This window comes from Doryrhamphus excisus, chromosome 11 (genome assembly GCF_030265055.1).
Source record: "Doryrhamphus excisus isolate RoL2022-K1 chromosome 11, RoL_Dexc_1.0, whole genome shotgun sequence".
Classification (NCBI taxonomy): Eukaryota; Metazoa; Chordata; class Actinopteri; order Syngnathiformes; family Syngnathidae; genus Doryrhamphus; species Doryrhamphus excisus.
This window is the reverse complement of record NC_080476.1, coordinates 19,124,766-19,143,430: the sequence shown is the minus strand read 5'-3', so window position 1 is coordinate 19,143,430 and position 18,665 is coordinate 19,124,766. Positions and strand designations below refer to the sequence as shown.

Sequence of the window (18,665 nt, the reverse complement as noted above, 5' to 3'; positions counted from 1 at the left end):
GCATGTATATACTCTATATGCTTACACAGCCGTTTGGCAGTTATATTGTCAGCATCAAAGCGCGTGGCGCTTTCTATACGTGCAATCAAGCACCTGAGATGCAAAACAGTTCTTCATGGTGGCTGGCTCGGTTTAAGATGAAACAAGAGTGAGAGTCGCACACACGCCAGACTGGTGAGGAAAAAAAAAAACAGGGGCGCCAGATGTTCTTTGATGTTTATAATAGCATATATTATTAATATTAATTAGAGCACATAGTCAATGACGCATTTGGGACGTTTCCAAGTCAATTAAGCCGCGTGGCATTCAGGGTACAGTGGAAACAATATTTCAGGGCAGGTGTTCACAACTCCCAGGGTAAATCTTTTTATCTGCATGCTAGGAAAACAAGCATTTTGAGCTTAATTTGAGTCTCGTATCTGCAATAATAATTAAAAAGAGGATTAAATGACAGAAGTGAGGCTGAGACGATGAAAGCCAACAGGTAATCTGGCTGCTTAAAGCGGTCTGACTGACATTTAGGAAAAAGAAGAATAACACCTTTTGGATCTGATTAAAAAAAAATGCATACATTGTCGCGGCGGAGGAAAAAAACATTCATTCGTTCGTTCATCAGCACTGATATTATAATGATTTTATAATAAAGCATTGCACTACCATTTAAAACACATAAACAATTTTCACTCGATAAATGTACTGCAAAAAAGGCCAGTAAGGATAATTCATAATGCCGCCAACAGAGAACATACTAAGTCCTTATTTCTAAACTCACAAATACTTCAACTTGATGATATAGTTCATATTCAAACAGCTAAAAGAATACATAAGGCTAAAAATAACCAATTAGCTCAATTTTTTTACTCATGAATTTAAATTTTTTTTTGTAAATTTTCTATATTTTTTACTCATAAATTTACAAGTTTTTCTTGTAAAGTTTCTATATTTTTTACTCGTTATTTTACAATTTTTTTCTTGTAAATTTTCTATTTTTTTACTCATAAATTTACAAGTTTTTTTTCTTGTACATTTTCTATATTTTTACTCATAAATGTACAAGTTTTTTTCTTGTAAATTTTCTCTATTTTTTATGCATATATTTACACGTTTTTTCTTGTAAATTGTCTATATTTTTTACTCATAAATTTACAAGTTTTTTCTTGTAAATTTTCTATATTTTATACTCATAAATTTACAAGTTTTTTTCTTGTAAATTTTCTATATTTTATACTTATAAATTTACACGTTTTTTTCTTGTAAATTTGCTATATTTTTTACTTGTAAATTTACAAGTTGTTTCTTGTAAATTTGCTATGTTTTTTACTCATACATTTACAAGGTTTTTCTGGAAACTTTTCTATATTTTTAACTCATAAATTTATGAGTTTTTTTCTTGTACATTTTCTATATTTTTTACTCATAAATTTACAAGTTTTTTTCTTGTAAAATGTCTTAATTTTTTACTCGTAAATTTACAGTTTTTTTGTAAATTTTCTATATTTTTTACTCGGAAATGTACAAGTTTTTTTCTTGTAATTTTTCTACATTTTTTACTCATAAATTTACAAGTTTTTTCTTGTAAATTTTCTATATTTTTACTCATAAATTTACAGGTTTTTTTCTTGTAAATTTTCAATATTTTTTACTCGTACATTTACAAGTTTTTTTGTAAATTTTCTTTATTTTTTTACTTGGAAATGTACAAGTTTTTTTCTTGTAATTTTTCTACATTTTTTACTCATAAATTTACAAGGTTTTTTTCTTGTAAATTTTCTATATTTTTTACTCGTAAATTTACAAGGTTTTTTCTTGTAAATTTTCTATATTTTTTACTCGTAAATTTACAAGGTTTTTTCTTGTAAAATTTCTATATTTTTTACTCATAAATGTACGAGTTTTTTCATGTAAATTGTCTATATTTTTTACTCGCAAATTTATGAGTTTTTTTCTTGGAAATTTTCTATATTTTTTACTCATAAATTTACAAGGTTTTTTTTCTTGTAAATGTTCTATATTTTTTTTACTCATAAATTTACAAGTTTTTTTTCTTGTAAATATTCTATATTTTTTACTCATAAATTTACAAGTTTTTTTTCTTGTAAATGTTCTATATTTTTTTTACTCATAAATTTACAAGTTTTTTTCTTGTAAATTTTCTATATTTTTTTACTCATAAATTTACAAGTTTTTTTTCTTTGTAAAATTTCTATATTTTTTATTCATAAATTTACAAGAATTTTTTTCCTTGTAAAATTTCCATATTTTGTACTCATAAATCAATACATATCAATACAATCCTTTGGCCGGCAACCGCGGCTCTCACTGTGTTTGAAAGATGCACCGCCAAGCGGTTGCTAGTCTTGCGATACTGGTGCATGTCTCCACCATCGATCCATCCAGGGATTTATGGCTGATTCTTATGGATCCAGGAGGCTGCTAGCGATGCGGCCGTATCTCTGGCTTGTCAAAGCGGATACCTGCTGGCATCGTTCACGACCCTAACAGCAGCTTTTCCTCAGCATGAGTCCATCTGACTAGCTATTTAGCTTCCTGTGCTAAATAGCAACACAAAGCAACGCATGTACATACTGTATGGTAAGAAGGTATATGAATAGAAGTATAAACAAAAGTATATTTTGCTGTTTGTTTTATTTTTCCAAATATTTCCAATAATATAACTTTCTTATGAAATCATTTTTAGAATTTTTTTTACTTTAGTATTATAATTTTTTTTCCCCACAAATGGCAACTTTTATTTGTGTCTCATAAGATTACACATTTTTGAAAAATATGTGTAAAATATTATTATTTTTATTGGTTCTTGGGCGTCTTTATTGGTTCTTTATTGGTTCTATAGGCGTCTTTATGGGTTCTTGGTTGGTTCTTGGGCGTATTTATTGGTTCTTTATTGGTTCTTGGGCGTCTTTATTGGTTCTTTATTGGTTCTATAGGCGTCTTTATGGGTTCTTGGTTGGTTCTTGGGCGTCTTTATTGGTTCTTTATTGGTTCTATAGGCGTCTTTATTGGTTCTTTATTGGTTCTATAGGCGTCTTTATTGGTTCTTGATTGGTTCTTGGGCGTCTTTGTTGGTTCTTTATTGGTTCTTTGGGCGTCTGTATTGGTTCTTGGGCGTCTTTATTGGTTCTTTATTGGTTCTTTGGGCATCTTTATTGGTTCTTTGGGCGTCTTTATTGGTTCTTTGGGTGACTTTATTGGTTCTTTGGGTGACTTTATTGGTTCTTGGGCGTCTTTATTGGTTCTTTATTGGTTCAATAGGCGTCTTTATTGGTTCTTGATTGGTTCTATAGGCGTCTTTATTGGTTCATAGGCGTCTTTATTGGTTCTTTAGGCGTCTTTATTGGTTCTTGGGCGTCTTTATTGGTTCTTTGGGCATCTTTATTGGTTCTTTGGGCGTCTTTATTGGTTCTTTGGGTGACTTTATTGGTTCTATAGGCGTCTATATTGGTTCTTTGGGCGTCTGTATTGGTTCTATAGGCGTCTTTATTGGTTCTTGGGCGTCTTTATTGGTTCTTGGGCATCTTTATTGGTTCTTTATTGGTTCTTTGGGCATCTTTATTGGTTCTTGGGCGTCTTTATTGGTTCTATAGGCGTCTTTATTGGTTCTTGGGCGTCTTTATTGGTTCTTGGGTGTCTATTGGTTCTTTATTGGTTCTATAGGTGTCTTTATTGGTTCTTGATCGGTTCTATAGGCGTCTTTATTGGTTCTATAGGCATCTTTATTGGTTCTTTGGGCGTCTTTATTGGTTCTTGGTCGTCTTTATTGGATCTTTGGGCATCTTTATTGGTTCTTTAGGCATCTTTATTGGTTCTTTGGGCGTCTTTATTGGTTCTTTAGGCGTCTTTATTGGTTCTTGGGCGTCTTTATTGGTTCTATAGGCGTCTATATTGGGTCTTTGGGCGTCTATATCGGTTCTTTGGGCGTCTTTATTGGTTATTGGGGGTCTTTATTGGTTCTATAGGTATCTTTATTGGTTCTATAGGTGTCTTTATTGGTTCTTGATCGGTTCTATTGGCGTCTTTATTGGTTCTATAGGCGTCTTTATTGGTTCTTTGGGCATCTTTATTGGTTCTTGGGCGTCTTTATTGGTTCTATAGGCGTCTTTATTGGTTCTTGATCGGTTCTATTGGCGTCTTTATTGGTTCTATAGGCGTCTTTATTGGTTCTATAGGCGTCTTTATTGGTTCTTGGGCGTCTTTATTGGTTCTATAGGTGTCTTTATTGGTTCTTGATCGGTTCTATTGGCGTCTTTATTGGTTCTATAGGCGTCTTTATTGGTTCTTTGGGCATCTTTATTGGTTCTTGGTCGTCTTTATTGGTTCTTTAGGCGTCTTTATTGGTTATTGGGCGTCTATATTGGTTCTTTGGGCGTCTTTATTGATTCTTTGGGCATCTTTATTGGTTCTTTGGGTGTCTTTATTGGTTCTTTTGGCGTCTTTATTGGTTCTTGGACATCTTTATTGGTTCTTGGGCGTCTATTGGTTCTTTATTGGTTCTATAGGCGTCTATATTGGTTCTTGATCATTTCTATAGGCGCCTTTATTGGTTCTTTAGGCGTCTTTATTGGTTCTTGGGCGTCTATATTGGTTCTTTGTGTGTCTTTATTGGTTCTTGGGTGTCTTTATTGGTTCTTTAGGCATCTTTATTGGTTCTTTAGGCGTCTTTATTGGTTCTATAGGCGTCTTTATTGGTTCTTGGGCATCTTTATTGGTTCTTTAGGCATCTTTATTGGTTCTTTAGGCGTCTATATTGGTTCTTTGGGCATCTATATTGGTTCTTGGGCATCTATATTGGTTCTTTATTGGACGACATGCGAATACACGACGATGGCGTCTTCTCAATGACCTTGAGGTTAAAAGACGTTAATTATGACGTGTCAAAACATTTTGGTCTTGTTTGGAGATCTTTCCCCCCTAAGCCGGACCAATGTAGGTCAGCAGCCTAAAGCACGCATCCTTCATTAGTCCATCATCCTCAGCGTTCCTCCTATGTGCGTTTTCCAATCTGCCCCCGATCAGATATTGAGAGAAGCAATTTGCCTCCTATTGAAAGCAGACAGTGATTCCTAATTTAAGACGCTATTTGTCGCCGGGAATCTAAATCCAGCTCGGGTATCGGAACGGAATCAAACAAAAGCAGCCGTCTCTCTCGGTGACAGCCGTGACTGTACTATATTTGCCATCCATATTGAGAACATCAATAACATCATGACCACCATAGGCTGTAGTATGAATAATGCAGTCAGTAATTCCGCACTAATCAATGTTCCTCCAGCTGAACATCTGGCACTGGTAATTCTTCCTCGGCATCTCCGCTTTCCTGAATTAGAAAACACTTTCTCACTTCCTTCACGTGTGTGAGCATCCAAACAGGGAGACTTGATCGGTAACCGAACACCCGCCCCCCCCCCCCCCCCCATCTCCTTCGTTATGAAAGCCTCATCAAGTGGTGCGTGTTGGCCATATGTGTAGGATTTACCGAGAAGACCTGAGTGTTTGTTTCTTGTAATATTTCTATATTTTTTACTCATAAATTTACGAGTTTTTTCTTGTAAAATTTCTATATTTTTTACTCATAAATTTACGAGTTTTTTCTTGTAAAATTTCTATATTTTTTACTCGTACATTTACAAGTTTTTTTGTAAATTTTCTATATGTTTTACTCGGAAAAGTACATGTTTTTTTCTTGTAAATTTTCTATATTTTTTACTCGGAAATGTACTCGTTTTTTCTTGTAAATTTGCTATATTTTTTACTCATTAATTTACGTGATTTTTCTTGTAAATTTTCTATATTTTTTACTCGTAAATGTACAAGTTTTTTCTTGTAAATGTTCTATATTTTTTACTCGTAAATTTACGAGGTTTTTTCTTGCAAATTTTCTATAATTTTTACTCGTAAATTTACGAGTTTTTTTTGCAAATTTTCTATATTTTTTACTCATTAATTTACAAGTTTTTTTGTAATTTTTTTATATTTTTTACTCGGAAATGTACATGTTTTTTTCTTGTAAATGTTCTATATTTTTACTCTTAAATTTATGAGTTTTTTCTTGTAGATTTTCTATATTTTTTATTCATAAATTTACGAGTTTTTTTTCTTGTAAATTTTCTATATTTTTTACTCGGAAATGTACATGTTTTTTTCTTGTAAATTTTCTATATTTTTCACTCATACATTTACGGGTTTTTTTTCTTGTAAATGTTCTATATTTTTTACTCATAAATTTACGAGTTTTTTTCTTGTACATTTTTTTATATTTTTTACTCATAAATTTACAAGGTTTTTTTCTTGTAAATTTTCTTTATTTTTTACTCATAAATTCCGGAGATTTTTTCTTGTAAATATTTTTACTCATAAATTTACAAGTTTTTTTTCTTGTAAATTTTCTATATTTTTTACTCATAAATGTACAAGTTTTTTTTCGTGTAAATTTTCTATATTTTTTACTCTTAAATTTACGAGTTTTTTTCTTGTAAATTTTCTATATTTTTTACTCATAAATTCCCCAGTTTTTTCTTGTAAATATTTTTGCGCATACATTTACAGGTTTTTTTCTTGTAAATTTTCTATATTTTTTACTCATAAATTTACAAGGTTTTTTTTCTTGTAAAATTTTAAATATTTTTTACTCATAAATTTACAAGTTTTTTCTGGTAAATTTTTATAAAACACTTTCTTCCTTCACGTGTGAGCATCCAAATAGGAAGACTTGATCAGGAACCGAACCCCCGCCCCCCCCATCTCCTTGGTTATGAAAGCCTGATCAAGTGGTGCGTGTTGGCCATATGTGTAGGATTTACCTATCAGTCCTGCAGCAGACCTGGGTCTTGAGTCCGGGCCAGCAGTTTTGTGATTGTGTTAATGAATCTGTCATTGTGAGCGCAGGGAGCAGCTGCGAGGTCTCAGGGATATATTGTCACAGGCAAACAATGCGCCGCTAAGCCCCCCCGAGTGAGTCTAGCATTACACTAACTAAGAACAGAGAGAAGAGGGCAAGGCACCCCCCCGGATGGGGGCGGGCGGGCGGATGGGGAGAGAGAGAGAGAGGGAGGCTGCCCGGATTCATCATTGACTAAAGCAATGACGCCTGACCTTTACAATGAATTAGTTTCCATGCTTAATATTGACTGAAATTAGAGTCTGATGCTGAATGTGGCATCCCACCACCGGGGGCTCTGAAACGTAAAAAGGGACGCAAATGCAAAAAAATCAAAAATAATAAAAATAAAAAAGGGACGCAAATGCAAAAAAATAAAAAGAAATAAAAAAATAAATAAAAGGGATGCAAATGCAAAAAAATATTTAAAAAAATAAATACAAATTTAAAAAACAACTAAAAGGGACGCAAATGCAAAAAAATCAAAAATTTAAAAAATAAATGAAGAAATAAAAAATAAATAAATAAATAAAAGGGACACAAATGCAAAAAAATAAAAAATAAAAAAGGGACGCAAATGCAAAATAAATAAATAAATAAATAAAAGGGACGCAAATGCAAAAAATAAAAAAATAAAAAGGGACACAAATGCAAAAAATTCATAGAAATAAAAGAATAAATAAAAGGGACGCAAATACAAAAAAATATAAAAATATATAAAAATATATAAAAATAAATAAATAATAAATAACAAATAAATAAAAGGGACACAAATACAAAAAAATATAAAAATATATAAAAATATATAAAAATAAATAAATAATAAATAACAAATAAATAAAAGGGACAGAAATGCAAAAAAATATAAAATGTAAAAAATGAATAAATAAAAAATAAATAAAAAAGGGATGCAAATGCAAAAAAATAATAACTAAAAAAATAATAAATAAAAAAGGGATGCAAATGCAAAAGAATAAATAAAAGGGACGCAAATGCAAAAAATATAAAATGTGAAAAATTATTAAATAAAAAATAAATAAAAAAGGGACGCAAATGCAAAAAATAAAAAATAAAAAAATAATAAATAAAAAAGGGATGCAAATGCAAAAAAATCAAAAATGTAAAAAATAAATAAAGAAATAAAAAATAAATAAAGAAATAAAAGGGACACAAATGCAAAAAATAAAAAATATAAAAAAGGGATGCAAATGCAAAAAAATCAATAAATAAAAAAGGGATGCAAATGCAAAAAAATGAATAAATAAATAAATAAAAGGGACGCAAATGCAAAAAATAAAAAAAATAGAAAAATAAAAAGGGACACAAATGCAAAAAATTCATAGAAATAAAAAAACAAATAAAAGGGACGCAAATACAAAAAAATGTAAAAATATATAAAAAAATAAATAATAAATAACAAATAAATAAAAGGGATGCAAATGCAAAAAAAATATAAAATGTAAAAAATAAATAAATAAAAAATAAATAAAAAAGGGATGCAAATGCAAAAAAATAAGAACTAAAAAAATAATAAATAAAAAAGGGACGCAAATGCAAAAAATATAAAATGTGAAAAATTATCCAATAGAAAATAAATAAAAAAGGGACGCAAATGCAAAAAATAAACAATAAAAAAATAATAAATAAAAAAGGGATGCAAATGCAAAAAAATAAATAAAAGGGACGCAAATGCAAAAAAAATATAAAATATAAATAAATACTTTTTTTTAAAAAAGGGACACACATTTTTTTGAAAATATGCCAGGGTTGGCCCCGCCTCTCCCCCAAAAGTCAGCTGAAATAGGCTCCAATTACGCCTTAATATTTCAACTTTATGCTCCTAAATAATATTATTATATTATAATATTATGTTATTCTCCTAAAATGATAACATTCTTGTTAGATTCAAACCTTTCTTTTAAAATTTTCACTTTATTGCTGTAAAATAGTCATTATTTATTTAGAATTTTTTTTGTTAAATTATATTTTTACAATATTGGCGGGCCGCAAATGGCCCCCGGGACGCACTTTGGACGAGAAGCGAAAACAAACGCTTGAACTTAGACCTGATCCATTATATCTCCGCTATACGGTTTACATCAAGTCCGGTCCTTGACAGACCACATCGGACTTCCTCGGTTTTAAGACTCCAACGACTACAAGCTGAAAAATGAAAAAAAAAAAAAAAAAAAGCACGGCTTAGTTTCTCTTCTCTTAAGTGTTATGGCAGTAATTTAGCCCCATGATAGCATGTTAGCAGGATGCTATGACGAGAACGGCACCAGGTGGAACAGAAGACTATCAATAAAAATACCAGGTGGTAGATCAAATCATCAAAATGGCTGGGTGCGATATATCAAATCATTAAAAACACCAGATGGCGTACATTAACATCTTGGGCCCCCGGAGGCAATTGGGTGGGGATATGACGGGTATAAAATGGAGGCTACTAATTACCCCGCCCGTGACGATCACCATCACCATCACCATCACCATCACGCCTTTTGTCTTCAAAAAGAAGACGCAGTCCTTGTGGAGGACGGTGCATTTGCTGACCCGGCGTTCCGTGTCCAAGATGGCTGCTATAATATATATAACATATATTCCACATTTGGTGATGACAAAGAGGAAGACAGGAATATAGATACGATGTAAGGGTCTACAAGCTGTGACACGCATCACAGGAACATCTGCCCTGGACATTTATTACACCTTATTGGTCTCGTTCTACTTTCTTCTGTCTGCTTTGGATGAATGTTCTGCATTGGTTCTTTATTGGTTCTATAGGCGTCTATATTGGTTCTTTGGGCGTCTTTATTGGTTCTTTATTGATTCTTTGGGCGCCTTTATTGGTTCTATAGGCGTCTTTATTGGTTCTTTATTAGTTCTTTGGGCGTCTTTATTGGTTCTATGGCGTCTTTATTGGTTCTTTATTGGTTCTTTGGGCGTCTTTATTGGTTCTATAGGCGTCTTTATTGGTTCTTTATTAGTTCTTGGGCGTCTTTATTGGTTCTTGATTAGTTCTTTGGGCGTCTTTATTGGTTCTATGGCGTCTTTATTGGTTCTTTATTGGTTCTTTGGGCGTCTTTATTGGTTCTATAGGCGTCTTTATTGGTTCTATAAGCATCTTTATTGGTTCTATAGGCGTCTTTATTGGTTCTTTATTGATTCTTTGGGCGTCTATATTGGTTCTATAGGCATCTTTATTGGTTCTTTATTGGTTCTTTGGGCGTCTTTATTGGTTCTTTGGGCGTCTTTATTGGTTCTATAGGCATCTTTATTGGTTCTATAGGCATCTTTATTGGTTCTATAGGCGTCTTTATTGGTTCTTTATTGATTCTTTGGGCGTCTATATTGGTTCTATAGGCATCTTTATTGGTTCTTTATTGGTTCTTTGGGCGTCTTTATTGGTTCTTTGGACGTCTTTATTGGGTCTATAGGCATCTTTATTGGTTCTTTATTGGTTCTTTGGGCGTCTTTATTGGTTCTTTGGGCGTCTTTATTGGTTCTATAGGCGTCTTTATTGGTTCTTTATTGGTTCTTTGGGCGTCTTTATTGGTTCTATAGGCGTCTTTATTGGTTCTTTATTGGTTCTTTGGGCGTCTTTATTGGTCTTTATTGGTTCTTTGGGCATCTATATTGGTTCTTTATTGGTTCTTGGGTGTCTTTATTGGTTCTTTATTGGTTCTTTGGTCATCTATAGTGGTTCTTTGGGCGTCTTTATTGGTTCTTTGGGCGTCTATATTGGTTCTTTGGACCTCTATATTGGTTCTTTGGGCGTCTTTATTGGTTCTTTGGGCGTCTTTATTGGTTCTTTGGGCATCTATATTGGTTCTTTTGGCATCTTTATTGGTTCTTGGGCGTCTTTATTGCTTCTTGGGTGTCTTTATTGGTTCTATAGGTGTCTTTATTAGTTCTTTATTGGTTCTATAGGCATCTTTATTGGTTCTATAGGCGTCTTTATTTGTTCTTTATTGGTTCTTTGGTCATCTTTATTGCTTCTTTGGGCGTCTTTATTGGTTCTATAGGTGTCTTTATTGCTTCTTGGGTGTCTTTATTGGTTCTATAGGCGTCTTTATTTGTTCTTTATTGGTTCTTGGGCGTCTTTATTGGTTCTATAGGGTCTTTATTGGTTCTTTATTGGTTCTTTATTGGTTCTTTATTGGTTCTTTATTGGTTCTTTGAGCATCTTTATTGGTTCTTGAATGTCTTTATTGGTTCTTGGGTGTCTTTATTGGTTCTATAGGCGTCTTTATTGGTTCTATAGGCGTCTTTGTTGGTTCTTTGGGCGTCTTTATTGGTTCTTTATTGGTTCTTTGGGCGTCTATATTGGTTCTATAGGCGTCTTTATTGGTTCTTTGGGCGTCTTTATTGGTTCTTGGGCATCTTTATTGGTTCTTTAGGCGTCTATATTGGTTCTTGGGCGTCTTTATTGGTTCTATAGGCATCTTTGTTGGTTCTTTGGGCGTCTTTATTTGTTCTTTGGGCGTCTTTATTGGTTCTTTATTTGTTCTTTGGGCATCTATATTGGTTCTATAGGCGTCTTCATTGGTTCTTTAATGGTTCTTTGGGCGTCTTTATTGGTTCTCGGGCGTCTTTATTGGTTTTTTAGGCGTCTTTATTGGTTCTTGGGCATCTTTATTGGTTCTATTGGTCCTAACTAAGTTACCTGCAGCTGAAGCTGGAGAAGAAGACCGCGGTCGGCGTTCTAGAACATTTCCAGAGTGGCTGTTCCCGGTCTCCGGGGGGGTGACCTCGGTGGTCCCGTGATGACTCAGACTACCTTTACTGCTGGGTCGGCTCCCGGCGTTGGCGTCTTGGTCTAGACCAAGACCTGCCGTGCCCTCGTCCAATGAGAGGCGTCGCTCGGGCAGGTAGGAGGAGCTGTACTGATGTTCAACCTGCAGCGCCGGCGCCATCATGTGCCAGCTTGGGTACCTCACGGTTTCTCTTGTGGAAATGACCTTCTGGAGGTAGTCCACATTGGCGGAACTCAGTGGAGAGTGAAGCTGATTTAAGGCCAACATGGATGAGTTCTTAGCGCCGGTCGAGGAACCGAGACCCCCTTGACTTAACATCTCAAGAACCTTCAAATCAACACCGGCGGTGGCGAGTAACTGGTTGTAGTCCGACTGCTCAGGTCTCTCGGAAGTGAGGAACCGGTCTTGAAGGCGGGATATGTACTGCGAGTAAAGACTGCGTTGGTGGTCTTCTGTTGGGCGGTTCCCCTTGGAGGCTAACTTATTCAGGTGCACTTTCATGTGGTTCTTGAGAAACCAGGGTTCTTTGAAGCGCCGGCCGCAAATTTGACAGGAGTGCTCAAACGAGTCCTTGTGTTTCCTCATGTGACCCTTGAGGAACCAGGCTTGGGTGAAGGTTTGACCGCAAACATCGCACGGGAATTCGCCAACGGTTTTTGCTTTGTCGTTGGTTCCGGTTGAAGGTTTCTGTCCCGGACTTGAATCGGTGGTTATGTGGGTGGTTTCAACGTGCCCGATGAGGTCTTCCTCGTGCGAGGCGGCGAACTCGCATAAGGTGCATTTATACGGCTTGTGCAAGATCCGAATATGCCGTTCAAGTTCTTGTTGCTTCCTGAACTTGCCCTTGCAGAACGAGCAACGGAATCCGGCAACCGGAGGTTGCGCGGGTTCTTCGTGGATCATCGGTACTTTCGTGGACCCAACCGGTTGGTTACTCGGGGACGGGTTTTGCAGTGTAGACGCGACGTGACCGGATCGCATCTGCCTATCCCGAAGTATCGCACGTTCTTCCAGTTCATGTAGCAACCGGTTCTCCTCACGGATTCGACCTCGACCTTTACCCAGAATGCCTTGCTTGTGGGTCCGGAGGTGTATCTTCAGGTTCCCTTTCTGCGCGGCTCGGTGGTCGCAGTACGGACACTTGAATGGTTTTTCGCCGGTGTGCGTTCGCATGTGAAGCGACAGGATGCTATTAAATCGGAAACGCTTCCCGCAAAGCGGACAGGGGTACTTCCTGTTCTTGCGGTTGTCCTCCTGAGCGGCGTCGACGCTCTGATTGGTTACCCTCAAAAACTGCGAGAGTTCGACTCTTCCGTTCATGTTGCTGAAAATTCTCGCGTCCATGATTTGATTAGCGAGAAGCGCCATCTGGTTCCTAATTGGGCGGCCTAATTGGAACCGTCCTTTCGGTTCCAGACTTCGGCGGTCTGGGGTCTGGGGGGGGGGGGGGGGGTGCTTGGAAGATCTGCAGTGGACTCTTTGCACGTATTCACGTTAAAACAGGATGTGGATTCATGCTGACGAGACCAAATGGCGGCTCGGACCTAAAGAGAGAACAAAGGGAACATTAAGTGCGTTCAAAATGTCGACAAACAAAGAAAGCATTCATAAGTAAAAAAAAAAAACATTTGGTGATGACAAAGAGGAAGACAGGAAGAGGCGTGCTAAAGACTTGCCAGAAACATTAAGATACGATGTAAGGGTCTACAAGCTGTGACACGCATCACAGGAACATCTGCCCTGGACATTTATTACACCTTATTGGTCTCGCTCTACTTTCATCTGTCTTCTTAGAATGAATGTTCTGCATTGGTTCTTTATTGGTTCTTGATTTGTTCTATAGGCATCTTTATTGGTTCTTTATTGGTTCTTTGGGGGTCTTTATTGGTTCTTTATTGGTTCTTTGGGGGTCTTTATTGGTTCTATAGGCGTTTTTATTGGTTCTATAGGCGTCTTTATTGGTTCTATGGGCGTCTTTATTTGTTCTATAGGCGTCTTTATTGGTTCTATGGGCGTCTTTATTGGTTCTATGGGCGTCTTTATTGGTTCTATGGCATCTTTATTGGTTCTTTATTGGTTCTTTGGGCATCTATATTGGTTCTATAGGCATCTTTATTGGTTCTTTGGACGTCTTTATTGGTTCTATAGGCATCTTTATTGGTTCTTTGGGCGTCTTTATTGGTTCTATAGGCGTCTTTATTGGTTCTATAGGCGTCTTTATTGGTTCTTGGGCGTCTTTATTGGTTCTATAGGCATCTTTATTGGTTCTATAGGCGTCTTTATTGGTTCTATAGGCGTCTTTATTAGTTCTATAGGCATCTTTATTGGTTCTATAGGCGTCTTTATTGGTTCTATAGGCGTCTTTATTGGTTCTTTATTGGTTCTTTGGGCATCTATATTGGTTCTTTATTGGTTCTTTGGTCATCTATATTGGTTCTTTGGGCGTCTTTATTGGTTCTATAGGCGTCTTTATTGGTTCTTTATTGGTTCTTTGGGCATCTATATTGGTTCTTTGGGCGTCTTTATTGGTTCTATAGGCGTCTTTATTGGTTCTATAGGCGTCTTTATTGGTTCTTTATTGGTTCTTTGGGCATCTATATTGGTTCTTTATTGGTTCTTTGGTCATCTATATTGGTTCTTTGGGCGTCTTTATTGGTTCTTTGGGCGTCTATATTGGTTCTTTGGGCGTCTTTATTGGTTCTTGGGTGTCTTTATTGGTTCTTTATTGGTTCTACAGGCGTCTTTATTGGTTCTTTAGGCGTCTTTATTGGTTCTTTAGGAGTCTTTATTGGTTCTATAGGCGTCTTTATTGGTTCTTTGGGCATCTTTATTGGTTCTTGGGCGTCTTTATTGGTTCTTTAGACGTCTTTATTGGTTCTTTAGGAGTCTTTATTGGTTCTATAGGCGTCTTTATTGGTTCTTTGGGCATCTTTATTGGTTCTTGGGCGTCTTTATTGGTTCTTTAGGCGTCTTTATTGGTTCTTTATTGGTTCTTTAGGCGACTTTATTGGTTCTTTGGGCGTCTATATTGGTTCTATAGGCGTCTTTATTGGTTCTATAGGTGTCTTTATTGGTTCTTTATTGGTTCTTTGGGCGTCTTTATTGGTTCTTTAGGCGTCTTTATTGGTTCTTTGGGCGTCTTTATTGGTTCTATAGGCGTCTTTATTGGTTCTTTGGGGGTCTTTATTGGTTCTTTGGGCGTCTTTATTGGTTCTATAGGCGTCTTTATTGGTTCTTTGGGGGTCTTTATTGGTTCTTTGGGCATCTTTATTGGTTCTATAGGCGTCTTTATTGGTTCTACAGGCATCTTTATTGGTTCTTTGGGCGTCTATATTGGTTCTATGGGTGTCTTTATTGGTTCTTTGGACGTCTTTATTGGTTCTATAGGCATCTTTATTGGTTCTTTGGGTGTCTTTTTTGGTTCTATAGGCATCTTTAATGGTTCTATATGCATCTTTATTGGTTCTCTGGGCGTCTTTATTGGTTCCTTGGGCGTCTTTATTAGTTCTATAGGTGTCTTTAATGGTTCTATAGGCGTCTTTATTGGTTCTATAGGCCTCTTTATTGGTTCTTTGGGTGTCTTTTTTGGTTCCATAGGCGTCTTTATTGGTTCTATAGGCATCTTTATTGGTTCTTTGGGCGTCTATATTGGTTCTTTGTGTGTCTTTATTGGCTCTTGGGCGTCTTTATTGGTTCTTTGGGCGTCTTTATTGGTTCTTGAGCGTTTTTATTGGTTCTTTATTGGTTCTTTGGGCGTCTTTATTGATTCTTGGGCGTCTTTATTGGTTCTATAGGCGTCTTTATTGGTTCTTTGGGTGTCTTTTTTGGTTCCATAGGCGTCTTTATTGGTTCTATAGGCATCTTTATTGGTTCTTTGGGCGTCTATATTGGTTCTTTGTGTGTCTTTATTGGCTCTTGGGCGTCTTTATTGGTTCTTTGGGCGTCTTTATTGGTTCTTGAGCGTTTTTATTGGTTCTTTATTGGTTCTTTGGGCGTCTTTATTGATTCTTGGGCGTCTTTATTGGTTCTATAGGCGTCTTTATTGGTTCTTTGGGTGTCTTTTTTGGTTCCATAGGCGTCTTTATTGGTTCTATAGGCATCTTTATTGGTTCTTTGGGCGTCTATATTGGTTCTTTGTGTGTCTTTATTGGCTCTTGGGCGTCTTTATTGGTTCTTTGGGCGTCTTTATTGGTTCATTATTGGTTCCTGGGCGTCTTTATTGGTTCTATAGGCGTCGTTATTGGTTCTTTATTGGTTCTTTGGGCGTCTTTAAAAAAAAAAAAAAAAAAAAAAGCAACAATATGGATTCTTTTGCACGTCACAACGCTGACTAATTATTGTGCAAATATGATTCGCTTCAAATAGGTCAGGAAATAAAGCAAAGTAGGTTATGACTCTTCTCATCCTGTTAAGTAGACCTGTGGTTTTACATGAACCCTCTTCTTGGGTTTAATGCTAATGGTTTGATTTCATTTGAACATGCATCAGATTACAATTGAATGCATCCCATAATAAGTTTGAAATGTCCGAAAGGAGTAGGAAGAAGCAAAGCTTATTAAATCCTACCCCTCCATCTGGTACTTTTACAATCAGTAACTGTTACATTTGTTCACTTCCTGCTTTATTTTATTTTATTTTATTTTATTTTATTTTATTTTATTTTATTTTATTTTATTTTATTTTATTTTATTTTATTTTATTTTATTTTATTTTATTTTATTTTATTTTATTTTATTTTAATCATTCATTTGGAGCCTATCCCAGCTGTCTTCGAGCGAGAGGCGGGGTACACCCTGGACTGGTGGCCAGCCAATCACAGGGCATGTATTAATAAATAATGTGTATTAATAAATGTGTATTAATTAATAATAATAATAATAATAATAATAATAATAAAATATATTATTGTTATTATTATGGACAATTGCACCTTTATTTTATTTTATTTTATTTTATTTTATTTTATTTTATTTTATTTTAGTTTATTTTATTTTATTTTAGTTTATTTTATTTTATTTTAGTTTATTTTATTTTAATTTAATTTTTTAAATTTAATTAATTTTTACACCCTGGACTGGTGGCCAGCCAATCACAGGGCACATATAGACAAACAACCATTCACACTCACATTCATAACCTATGGTATTAAAATAAAATAAAATAAAATCATGGTTCACTAAATGTATTAATAAATAATAATAATAATAAAAAATATTATTATTATTGCAGTCCTAATTTAATTTAATTTAATTTAATTTAATTTAATTTAATTTTTAATAGCACCCCATTAACCTTCCTCTTGTGTTAGCTTTCTGGTATCATCTCTTATATTATATTATATATATACATATATTATATTATACGCTTATATATAGCACATCATGACTGGTTCAAGACTCTTCATCCTTGTAACCAACTGTTACATTTGTTCACTTCCTGCTTTCTTAATTTAATTTAATTTAATTTAATTTTGTTTTAATTTGTTTTATTTTATTTTATTTTATTTTATTTTATTTTATTTTATTTTATTTTATTTTATTTTATTTTATTTTATTTTATTTTATTTTATTTTATTTTATTTTATTTTATTTTATTTCAACCATTTTAAAATTTAGTAAAAAAATTTTTTTTTGGTTTTATTTTGTTGAAATAGAGTTTCCTGACAAAATCAAAAAGCCTGTGTTTTTTTTATTTTTATGCATTAACGTCAGAGACGGCGAAACTGCTGATTAAGTCCGACCACAAAAAACACGTCAGCTCCACCAAGAAGGGTTGGTGGGGGGGGGGGGGGGGGGGGGGGGGGGGGGGGGGTTGAGATGGAAATCTTTCTCTTATTTTGCACTGACACACAACAAACCACACCAGCTCCCACTTCAAAGTCTGGCCTCTTCTTACTTAAGCGCTTCTTCTTTGCATTTCCCAAATAACCGAAACGCTTAGAAAAAGAAAGATTAAAGTACAAGAGTTAAAGCCAAGACGCAGGAGTAGCAACAAAAATAAACAACTTAATGATGCAAAAAATGCAAACTCAGTTTAAAACGAGGGGTGGGGGGTAGGGGGGGTGTATTCAAATTAAAAGCTAATTTTTTTTTTTTTTTTCCTCCCCCGGCCGCTAAACAAAGCCTGAAATTCACATGCTAGCACAATGGTCGGGGTCACATAAGCGAGCGCCAAAGGCCGCGGAACAAAGACTTCAGTGTCCGTGTTGAATGAACACAGGATTGCATCATCCCGAACGGCAACCTCAGTCACTCGTGAAAATGATGTACACAAAACCGCACTGAGGACGAGGAAGAGGAAGAGCAGCAAATATCGATCAGCGATCTATGTAACCGTGACGACCTCATCTCGGAATATCTGTCAGGAACAAAGAGGAATGCATTGCATGTTATTTAATCTTATATTTACCTTATAAGGATTACAGTAATGCTAATTATTACGACTTAATATCGTTACAAGACCGCAGACTCGGACACGCAACCTGCTAAAGTGTATCCAATTTGAAGTCTGCACAGCCGATCAATAATATCGATCAAAGTCGGGTTCGGCTGCGTTTATGATTGCTTTAATAGGCGATTCGCAGATGCTCCTTCAGACGACCTCTGATGGACCGGGGATGTCCACGTGCACACATACATGCACATGCACGCACACACACACATATATGGCCACTTGGATGATAAACTTATAGATACTTTCATTCATTCATTTTCTACCGCTTTTTCCTCACGAGGGTCGCGGGGGTGCTGGAGCCTATCCCAGCTGTCTTCGGGCGTAAGGCGGGGTACACCCTGGACTGGTGGCCAGCCAATCACAGGGCACATATAGACAAACAACCATTCACACTCACATTCATACCGAGTCGCCAATTAACCTAGCATGTTTTTGGAATGGGGGAGGAAACCGGAGTACCCGGAGAAAACCCACGCATGCACGGGGAGAACATGCAAACTCCACACAGAGATGCCCGAGGGTGGGATTGAACCCTGGTCTCCTAGCTGTGAGGTCTG

General features: G+C 35.4%; 1 protein-coding gene across 1 annotated transcript in view; it reads right to left on the bottom strand.

Moving 5' to 3' along the window:
• The window catches only part of LOC131138355 (zinc finger protein 536-like), a 39,171-nt gene extending 21,169 nt beyond the window's left edge, over nucleotides 1–18,002 (bottom strand). Inside the window, exons 1-4 of the mRNA XM_058087197.1 lie at nucleotides 17,937–18,002; nucleotides 17,518–17,590; nucleotides 13,178–13,199; nucleotides 11,565–13,132 (exon numbers count right to left, since the gene is read on the bottom strand). Of these exons, the coding sequence (XP_057943180.1) occupies nucleotides 11,565–13,132; nucleotides 13,178–13,199; nucleotides 17,518–17,590; nucleotides 17,937–18,002 (1,729 nt within the window). The remainder of the gene's footprint in view (nucleotides 1–11,564; nucleotides 13,133–13,177; nucleotides 13,200–17,517; nucleotides 17,591–17,936) is intronic.
• Between the last annotated feature and the right edge of the window lie 663 nt (nucleotides 18,003–18,665).